The sequence below is a fragment of the Nannospalax galili genome, unplaced genomic scaffold (assembly GCF_000622305.1).
Source record: "Nannospalax galili isolate Female #2095 unplaced genomic scaffold, S.galili_v1.0 scaffold17, whole genome shotgun sequence".
NCBI classification, from domain to species: domain Eukaryota; kingdom Metazoa; phylum Chordata; class Mammalia; order Rodentia; family Spalacidae; genus Nannospalax; species Nannospalax galili.
This window is the reverse complement of record NW_008342276.1, coordinates 9,138,477-9,149,720: the sequence shown is the minus strand read 5'-3', so window position 1 is coordinate 9,149,720 and position 11,244 is coordinate 9,138,477. Positions and strand designations below refer to the sequence as shown.

General features: G+C 41.3%; 1 protein-coding gene across 1 annotated transcript in view; it reads right to left on the bottom strand.

The window, feature by feature from the left end:
- The window catches only part of Fam91a1 (family with sequence similarity 91 member A1), a 43,331-nt gene extending 32,341 nt beyond the window's left edge, over positions 1-10,990 (bottom strand). Inside the window, exons 1-5 of the mRNA XM_008838017.3 lie at positions 10,683-10,990; positions 5,973-6,057; positions 3,136-3,287; positions 1,335-1,392; positions 574-641 (exon numbers count right to left, since the gene is read on the bottom strand). Coding sequence (XP_008836239.1) covers positions 574-641; positions 1,335-1,392; positions 3,136-3,287; positions 5,973-6,057; positions 10,683-10,754 — 435 coding nt within the window. The 5' untranslated portion in view covers positions 10,755-10,990. The remainder of the gene's footprint in view (positions 1-573; positions 642-1,334; positions 1,393-3,135; positions 3,288-5,972; positions 6,058-10,682) is intronic.
- Positions 10,991-11,244: the final 254 nt, after the last annotated feature.

The window sequence follows — 11,244 nt, the reverse complement described above, 5'->3', positions numbered from 1 at the left end:
CACTTTGCAATGCACAGGAAAGATCCTCCGTGAGAGATAAAGTAAAATTCACATCGGGAAAACAGCAACTGATTATTTTAATACAAATACTCAAGTTTAAAATTTTGATTTCTCACTTTAAGAAATATGGGGAATTTAAATGAAGAAACTTGTGTTCCTGGGGCTGTAGAGATGGCTCAGCGGTTAAGAACACTGGCTGTTCTTGCAGAAAACCGGGGTTCGAAGCCCAGCACCCAAACAACTGTCCGTAATGCCAGTCCCAGGGATCCAACAACCTCTTCTGACCTACAAATGCACTGCACGACACGGGTGCATTTACCTACATGCAGGCAATACACGCATACACATAAAATAATAAATAAAATATTTTTAAAAAATACATGTTATATGCTGTAACTCAATTATCACTTAAGCTACAGCCCAGAGAACACTGAGGATTTGCTCACTATGTGTCTGGAAAGTACATTAATTGGTTCAACAAGTTAAAGTCATTTTTTCTACCACTCTGAAAAACCTACTCAAAACCTACTCAAACTGTAATTTAGAAGCCAGAACTGAAAGGGAATGACTTACTTTTGATGACCTGCACTGATTCATAAGGTCAATGTACTGGTTTCTTCCTATGCCAAGAAGTCTCAGACCTGAAAGAAAGTCTTTCCTTTAAAAACATTTACTACATCTTGAAATATGAGTATGCTTCCAATGATTTTAGGAAAAATCCTCAGTTTATATTCTTTTATTTATTGACTGACATGGTTCATCAACATCAAATTAATAAAGAATACTTCACACAATATAAATGAAAACTAAACTTTGGAAGCGATGAATTCAAGCTGTCACTTCCAATAATGCTAATGAGAAAGTACTTAAAAAGCACAAGTTCTCCCAATTTTAAAAGCATACATCTCAGCAGTTTCTTACATATAGAACTATGTCACGTTAAGTATGTACTTCACTAAAACAGCACAATCAATCATCAGCAGATTATGTCTGCAGAAACTGTGTGATGCTGTAAAATGTTGTGCACAGGTTTTCCTCCCTCATTTGGTATACACACAGCCCATATAACAGCAAACTTTAATCTACAATAAAGGTTAGTCCTTTCTTAGTCCTTATTTTCTGACTCTACCACTCCAGAATACTCTGACATTCAGACTAAATCTCACATTTGTTATGCAATAAAATTCCCATTAACCATTGTTAATGTTGTTAATGTTGTTCTCAACATTGTTTTCACATTATTTCAGGTTAAAAATACATCAAAATCCTAACAGATAACGTATGTACAAAGACACTATCTAAACATTACTCCTTCTGAACAACTAAATACTCACAGTCAGCAGCAGTAAAATTAGGCAAGGAATCATAACTTTTCTCACTGTTCATAATGTCCTTTTAAAAAGAAAAAAAATATAAAATATGAAATGCAAATCTCAGATAAAAATGTGTATAAATACACATTGTTATAAGAATACCTATTATTATGAGAAACACTAAGATCACAGAGGATACCCTAAAGCACGCATGCAACATTATGGTACTTACTCCATGGCCTCAATCTAGTAAATGGAGAGTGAACTTTGAGTCTAGGTTTCTTTTCTTTTTTAATAAACTTATTTATCGTGTGTGTGTGTGTGTGTGTGTGTGTGTGTGTGTGTGTTTTCCCTGCATGTATATAAGTGAACCATATGTGTGCAATGCCCATGGGCCTCAAATCCCCTAGAACTGGAGTTAACAAACAGTTGTTATCCTCCATATAGGTGCTGGGAACTGAGCCCGGGTCCTCTATAAGAATAGCCAGTGCTCTTAACTGATAAGTCATCTCTCCAGTGCCTGGGTCAAGGTTTTGTAAAACATTCTGAATTCCAGACAGTTTCCCCATAGCCTCTATTAGAGCTCAGGTTCCAGTCTTTTCAAACTTCATACCTGATCCTACATTCCTACTCTGACAGAAAGCCAATAATGTGTGAACTCTATCAACATGCACCCAAAATATGCACTACCGACAAAGATTCTCATGATTTCGTAGTCTTTGCTCCTGTCTCAACTAGTATCAGAGTTAAACTTAGTCACCACCCCAAACTTCTCCCAGTAATACCCAAATGTTTACTACAGGATAATACCCATTTTTAGCCCAGAAGGTATACCCAATCATAAAACTGAAATGAATGCTGATGAATGTACAAAATTCTGTTTTATTCCCCAAACCCTGTGGAGACACCAGAAAAACAAATCAGACAGCAGGAGTTTACTGATTAGCTGCCACTTTGTTAGACTACCCTGCTTCTTCCTCAGGCCACTAAAACTATAAGGCCTCAAAAAGAACTTCAGAACCATGAGACTGCAGAAGCACCTGCATAGGGTGGCTTATGGAGCCAAAGAAAAGCTCAGCCAACACCAGACAGAGCACAAGGGAACCAGCCTCCCCACTATACTGGTGCCCAGCTTCCTTGATTCTATGCTTTGCTCTTCCAGTATCTAGGGAACCCAAAATAGCAGCATTCAACATAATGAAACATTGAACAGTGAACAAATACTAAATATATACTATCTTTATATAAGCCTCACTTTAAAATAATACAGAGCTTGTATTAGAACTATTCAACAAGAAACAAGTATAAACTAGCTTTGGAAAAAAGCTGAAAACTAAAAGTTGGTAATTACAGAGATTAACAGTCAGGACAAGTGACACATTTCTCCTTCCTGACACGTACTATATAATGCTGGGTCTGTGTCATCATTTTTTCATACAGTTTGTGAATAAACACACTAAGCTTTCCTGAGCTTACTGTCCGATTCTGTAACCTACATTTTCAGTATTATAGACTGAAAGCAATAAATTCTGTACTAACTGTTAATATAAATAATTGATTAGTAACACAAGTGCACAAAGGGTCAACAAGACCTTCAAAAACAGAACAGAAACTGCTACCTTTCCAATGCAGAAACATCAGTAATGGCAACTACGTGTGCAAGAATGGCTCAGGGAGCTGGAAACCAGCAACCTTCTTACACTGTAACTGCAGACCCCATGACCACTGTAGCTGAGAACTAAAAAGCTGATACCAGATATAAAGCAGCCCTGACACGCAGTCACACCTCACTGTCAATGATTTGCTCTCACGGTAAACTCACCTCCATGATCCCAGTATAGTATGAAAATGGTGTTATCCTCAGGCCCTTCACCATAATATCCGATAAGTGGTAAGGGTAGAGCATGAGATGATCACGACTGTACTTCAGTAGTTCCTCATAGTACTTGCGTTCATCTTTCTTGACATGCTTAACTGCAAGAAACAGAAACGTTCTAGTTTTTCAGGAGTCTTACTACTACATAGTCACTATAACTGTAACATGAACTACTTTACGAACACCATTTTCAAAACTGTATATAAGCTAGACAAGTACAATTATTGGAACCAAGCACAATTATCAGACAAAAGCAGTATATTTAAGTCAAATGTAGTAAGACATGGAAGTAGAGAAAAGAATCCTTATCAAATCAGAAAACAAGAATACAACACCAAACATAAGCTGTAAGTCTCACACTCTTTACCATATCATCTTACTAGTTTTCAAGGAAGTACATTTTTTTAAAGGTTTTCTGGTTGGTTTTTATGGCACTAAGGACTGAAATCAGGACCTGGGACATGCTTGGCAAAGGCTCTACTTATCTGGCCTGATATTTATCTTCTCTTTTGAGATAGGCTCTCACTAGTTACTCAGTCTGACTTTGACTTCACTCTATAGGTCAAGCAGACCTTGAACTTACATTCCTCCCAAGTAACTGTGATTACAAGCCCATGCAACAAAACCCACCTTATTTGTGTGTATGTGGTGTGTATGTGTGTGTGTATACATATGCAAAGGTCAACCTCAAATGTCAGTCATTAACCTTAGTTTTGTTCTTGCTGACTTTACATTTGTGTGTGTGTGTGTGTGTGTGTGTGTGTGTGTCTACACACGTGTAGAAGTCAGAGGGTAACTTACAGGAGGCAGTTCTCTCTGTCCATGATGTGGTTCCTGGGTATCAAACTCAGGATGTCAGTCTTGGCAACAATTTTACCAATGAGTTATCTATCACATTAGCCCCCTACCTTGATTTTTGGTTGTTAGCCTTAGCTTCCCCCCCCCCCCCCCAGAGCTGAGGACCAAACACAGGGCCTTGCACTTGCTAGGCAAGCACTCTACCACTGAGCTAAATCCTCAACCCCAAGCCCAGCCTTAGCTTTTCACAGCTGTGCTATTCTTCCAGCCCTCTAACCTTGATTTTTAAGACAAGATCTCTCACTGGGACAGACAGAGGGCTCACCACTTAAGCCAGGCTAGCTGGCCAGGAAGCCACAGGGATCTGCCTGTCCCTGCCTCTCCAATGCGGCAATTACAAGCACACCACTATATCTGGCTTTTTATGTGAGCACTCAGGATTGAACTCAGGTCCTGGCACTTTACCACTGAGCTATCTCCCTAACCCCTATGTTTTGTTTTTTAAATTCGAAAAGCCGTCTGCCTTCAATGGAAAAAAATGTTTGCATGGAAAAACTCTCTGAAATATTATGCTTAAAAGTACCATATCATCACAACAGAAAAGAATAACCAAAGTAATCTGACAAAAAATAAGTATTTTAAGTGGAGTAAAAAAATCCATAGGAACAAGATTTGTTCCATCTCGAGGTCTGGTCATTTGCTCAGATCCCTGCATGCCCCAGACCTGCAAGTTCCCCCAGATCAAGTGATTAGTGCATCTCTCAAGTCTCACCAAAGAAGTTTCCTCAAGCAGCAAATGGTGATTAACATAGAGACCCACAACTGGCCAACATGCAGCGACTAAGAGACTGCAGACTGCTTAACCCTGAATAGGACACTTATTTCAAACCTCTGCCACCCAAGCCTTGGCAATCATTTAGGAAGAGGGGGTGGAAAGATTGTAAAAGCCAGAGGTGATGGATGACAAAAAGGAACGTTTTCTAGACAGCTGTCATTACCCATATGAACTCACAGGAATGCTGACAGCATGCACAAGCTAGATAAAATCCCATCATAGAAGTGGGGAAGTGGAGAAGGCCCAACCCTAGCTGACGAACTATTGGCAATCAAGAGCTACTGGGAAAGGGAGAGTCAGTTTTCTTTAAGGATGTGACACTGGATATGTTAACCAGGCTCCAGTAGATGGACTCACACCGAAGGGCATTTGGGAGCTTAAATTTGACCCTATAGGCCTTAATATATATAGCAGAGTACATGAAATCAGGTGGGGCATATTAAGGAAGCGTGAAGATAGAGGAAGAAGTCTAAATATGAGCAAAATATATTACATGAAATTCACAAAAATTCAGTAAAAATGAAAAAAGATTTGTTTCAGTTATTATAGAATTTTTCATTAAAGTTACATAACTCAGAAAATGTATGGGACAAAACAAAACTTGAATGATTAGGAACTGATGTCCTTTTCTTCTCTGGCATATTTTCTCATCTTAAGAGGATACTGAATTAAGATCAATTTATTTTATTTTTTTTTTATTTTATGTATACGAGTGTATTGCCTACATGTATGTGAGTGCATCGGTGTTGTGCAATGCTGCAGAGGTCAGAAGAGGGCTTCAGATTCCCCTGGAACTGGAGTTAAGGATGGTTCATAGCTGCCATGTGGGTACTGGGAATCGAACCTGGGTCCTCTGTAACAGCAGTCAGTGCTCTTAACCGTTGAGCTATCTCTCCAGCCCCAAGATCAATATCTTATAGAGGAAAATCAACCTATAAACGATACTCTACAAGTAATTTTCATCAAAATTAGAAAAATCCACTTGCCAATATAAATTGTTATTAGCTAGAAGGAAACAAAACAAAGTTTCTTAAAGTCCATATGTGGAATAATTTCAGACTTGTGAAGGATGTACTGAAAATACAAACTTGCACAAATGAAACTCAGCCAATGCCCATTTCCACCCCAATGTTAAAGCATTTCCACTTACCTAGGTTACTTCTGTAGCGCAACTGATTGCGGATACTGTACAAAACAACCTGCTTTTCATATTCCCGCTGTGAATTTCCAAGACTCTAAAAGAAATTTCATATAGCTATTAAACAGGTTCCAAAATGAACAGGACTTTTTCTACCATAATATTAAAAAAACATGACCCCTAATTTTATCCTGATGTCTCTAATGTCCACAACTGAAGAAAGAGTATTTGCTCAAGTTTTATCATGTTGAGTTTACTGCTATGACAACCAAAACAAGATCACATGCCTTTTTGCAGTGTGCCTTTCTAGGATGATTCACTAAAATTACCAAAAAATTTATATAAGACAGAAAAGCAGTATAAGAGCATAGCTTCACTCAGTAACAAAGTTGTGCTTAGCAAAGACTTCCTCCAGGACATCCCAAATTTGATGCATGTATGGCAGATGCTTTCTCACACCTTTTATGTAAATTTAAAGGTAACTAAGGACAGACAGATTCCCAACTCAGCCATTCTGAACTAAAAGCTATGATTATTAGAGATTTCTACAGAATATACATTTCAAATTTATGTAAGAGTGCTTCTTTAAAATGCCTTTTCCGGGCTGGAGAGATGGCTCAGGGGATAAGAACACTGGTAGTTCTTGCAGAAGACCTGGGATCGAATCCCAGCACCCACACGGCAGCTAACAACTGTCCGTAACTCCAGTTCCAAGGGATTCGACAGCCTCTTCTGTCCTCCACAGGCACTGTACGACATGGGTGCACTTACCTACGTGCAGGCAATACATGCATACACATAAAATAAATTTAAAAAATTAAAATGCCTTTTCCTTACAGCTTCATTAGAAGCATTTAGACAGCTTAGGAGTTCTGGTATACAGCTGCTCACTGGTATCCATGCAGCACTAGTCCCACCACCTTAAGGATATCAAAATCCAGACATGTTCCAGCCTGATGTAAAATGGTGTAGTATTTGCATATACCCTGTACACATCCTACATTCTCCTGGATCACCTTTAAGTCATCTTGAGATGACATAAAATCTAATAACAAATGCTATGTGAGAAGTTGTTAACTAGGAGTAACAGTAAGAAATATGTCTTCACATACAAGATAAACCAAGAAAATGTTTCAATATTTTCAATCAGTGACCACCAAATCAACAACGTAAACAAAATACTTTCTGGCTGTGCACTTGGTGTTTAAGTTCAAAGTTAGAGTGCTATGAAAGCAAAGAATAAATATACTTGATTACAGTCAACGTTACATTAGTGTGTGACCAGAGATAACTTAATATCTGGGTGCTCTCTCCCTTCTAATTACTAAGTATGGTTTTTCCAACACACTATAATGTGAAGCTAGACATCATTAACAACAGAATGATCAGAGGATTCAGGTCGTCGTATTTCTTACAGGTTTTGTAAAGCCAAAGCAAATGTCCACACACCTGTCTTTCACTTATGGCAATCACAGATGAAAAGCCTATCTAAATAAACTGGCCCATAACTGGTAGCACTGCCAGGAAATGATGCGAAAAAAATCAAGCATCTATCTTTCTTCCCACACTGGATGAGTTTAACAGAGGTTAAAGAGAGCTAATAGGCTCTGGTAGAATAGCTGTGTTCATGCTCTTTTCCCATTACAAGAGTTTTGAGCAGAATTTGTTTGAAGAAACTACTCTACCATCCTCTGCACAGCACCAAGGCTAAGGTCAGTACTGAAGATCATTTAGGGGATTCAAGATGGCAGGCCATCTGTTAAACCTTTCAGAAATTCCAGTAGCTCTACTGCCAAAGTCTCTTTCTCAGCAAACACAAAACACAATCATGCACAAGCACGCATCTTGCTACAAGTTCCAAACTTAAAAATTTTACTCTTCTGTTTTGAATAAAATCTTTTAAGGTAGCATTACTTAACAACCATTTCCTTCATTTCAAGTTCTATTCCTGGTATAGCAATTTTTCTTTATAGAATAAAAAGTACAATTCAAGCCACTCATGCAGAATATAAGGGTCCATTATTTTTGAGGCTTGCTAGTTAACAAAGGAAGGGAAAATGTTGGCCCTGCAGCAGTACTGTCAAAGTCTGGCAGAAGAAGCTGGGATGCATATAAAAAGAACAGCACAAGATGAAAAGGTAGATGCGGACAGGTACTAGCTACAAAGCATTAACTGTACTGCTACATTCACCGACTTTCTACAGCCACTACTCTGCAAACCCCACTGTGTACATCCTATTGGGTACACCTCTCCACAAAAACTGTTTCACAAATTGATCCTTGAAATCCATCATAAGATGTCCCTTTAAATAAAAGAACTACAAACTGTTTTGAATAATGAATGCAAGGCATTAGTAAACTACAGAAAAATCCTGAAAACAATGGCCCTACTTACCTTTATTTTTCCTGTGCTAGGGATTGAATCCATGGCCCCATGCATGCTTAGTGATTACCACTAAGCTAAATCCCAGCTTATCTACAACTTTTTAAGGCGTTTTTTTTTTTTAAAGTCTGGTGTGACCCATATCACCAAAAAATTTCTCATCTCACCCATATAAAAAAACTTGGCTTGTTTTTAAAAATCCAAGTTTCCTTCCCCTCAGCTTTCAGAAGTGGGAAATGAGTCATTTCCAAATTAAGCCCATCAATACTTACTGGAAATCCTATCAAAGTACTTAGTATTTATAACACCACAGGACAAATTCTTTCCATACAAAGAATATTCCCTTCTTTTAATATGATTGAGCTTTGGCTACCTAGGAAACATCTCAAACTGATGCCATCTGACAAATATCTATTAAAAGCCAACTATACACAGGTGTTTAGGGAACATAAGGTAAAAAAAGAATGTCACCAGAAAATGCACCGCTGTGGGAAATAACAGTACAATGGCAGCACGGTCAAGGGCAACTACTGCAGATCTAGGAGGTCAGGAAGCCTCCCAGGAGTGAGTCAACAAGAAGCTAAAGGGACAGATAGCAAGAGGACTAGGCTCAAACTTTAGACACCTCACTCTACCTGGGGAGTCAACAAGAAGCTAGACTAAAGGGACAGACATCAAGAGGACTATGATCAAACTTTAGACACCTCACTCTGGTACAGGTGAAGAGAGGAAGGGAGGGTCCTCTGCTGAGGGCAAGAGACCAGACAGAAAAGTGACCTAGGGTGGAGCTTGACCTCAGGAAACAGTGGGAAAGCTGGAGAAGGTCTAAGGGAGCAAACTTGTACAGACAGGTTCTGCAACCATTATAAATGCCACACAGTACAAACAAAAACAAGTGGTGCTTTAAGTGGCTTCACACACACAAAGTTTAATTTCATATTTGCACCAAATTTTAATATATCCTATGATTATTTTAATCATCATAAGTAAGCTTTAGAAAGCTTTTGCCAATACTACTTAAAATCAATTATTCAGGTTAGGCATAATCTAGTTATCTTTGACCACATTTGATGATGAGTCAAGGAAAAAACTGGAAATAATGGCTGGTGTTTGTTCTAGTGGTCTTCAGATACACCACCAAAGCCCTCAGGAAACTTAAGAGAAACTTGTTACTTCAGATTTCTTTACGTTTCAGAAACTGACATATTGATATATAAGAATCTCAAGTCTCTGAAGCCTATCTTCCCACTTTCTTGGGTTTTGGTGTCTTAAAAGCATTTTCTTAGTCATGTGATGCTCACCAGACCCTTATTTATTCCCTAGACCTAGGGGGTGGAAATCAAAAAACACAATAATCCTTAAACCACGATTGCCACCATTCCAAGCCTCCCCCAAAATACCATCCCTTCCCCGTCACCACGAGGAAACAGAAACTAACTGAAGGCCGCATATGTATCCCATATCCGTACCTTCTTAAGATGGTAAACCACCTTTTGTGTTTTGTTCTCCCTCCTTAGTTCCTTCACGGTCTTTCTTTACAAAAATACAAGCTCTAGGCAAGAAAGGTATTTGTCTGACTGCTGTAAATCATCTACACCCACAACAAGGCATAACATCTATTAGGTGTTCAATAAATATCTGTTAAACAGTAAAAATGCCGCTCAGCTTACGCATTAACTTCCAAAAAACCTCAGTTCACACTCCTGTTGATACATCACATCCCTAGTAAACGCGTCCTGCCAGGAGGATAAAGTCCAACCAACAACGCAAGGCACACAGACCTTTCAAAATCAGGCCCCGTGACTACACGACCAGTCTCATCACACATGCACTAAACACATCAAAACGTACACATCTCCGATGTGAGCCAAGTCAGTGAAAATGACGCTCCTTCTCCCGGGGGTTCTTCATTTCTTTCTTATTATTGGTCCTCCGGGGCCCAATCTAAAAGCCTTCTCTTACACAGCCTGCCAACTCTACTGGGCAATCTTACTCTCACATCCACTACAGCGGAGGCACGTCTGAACTGCTGTCACCCTGCACTCTGGATGCATTTTTCTCATCCCTCTCCCACCACCCTGAGGTTCTGGAGGTCAAGGGCTTTATTTTAAATCTCGGTAGCGCAGGCGCCTGATTGCATGGAGTCTGCGGCCAGGCACCGGGCGAGACAGATGGACGCCATTCCATCCTCTTAGGGAGGCCCACGCTGAGCCCGTGGCCCCAGAGCGTCGCCTCCTCGCCGGGGACCGAGGCCCGGATTTCCCGAACGACGGAGCCGGCAGGGATCCCACGGCCCGAGGAGCAGGTGACAGCGGTCCGGGACCCGGGTCCGGCCATACCTGCCTCACGTTGGCCGGCAGCTTGCTCCAGGGGTAGTTGTGCCGGATATGGAACTCCACGTCGATGTTCATGGTGCCGGCACCCAGGCCGGCGGCGGTGGCCGCGGCTGACTCGCAGCCTCCCGCGCGCCCGCGCCCGGTCCGTCAGGGGAGGCCGCGGGAGGCCGCGCGCCTAGGCCGAGCGGGCCCGGCGCCGCCCCATGGCCAGGCCTCCCACAGCTCCGCGCAGCGCGGAGCACGGGGCACGGCGACGGCGGCGACCACTCCGGAGCCTCAGCAGCTCCAAGTTTCTTCCTAGTTTCGGCCCGCCGGAAATGGCTCTGCGCAGGCGTCACTTCCGCCTGCTGGCGAGAGGCCGCGAGGTGGGGCTTCGGGAGGGTCTGTCCCGCCCCCTGCGGCCAATGGGCAGGGATAGAGGCGGGGCAAGGGCCGGAGAGGGCGGGTCAAAGGCGGGGCCTAGAGACCCCCGCGAGTCCTCGGGCTGCGGGAAGGCTAGCTCTCGGCCTCTCAGGATGTGAGAAGATGCTCTCTGGGGGCTGCACTGTGGCGGTTTCCCAAATAT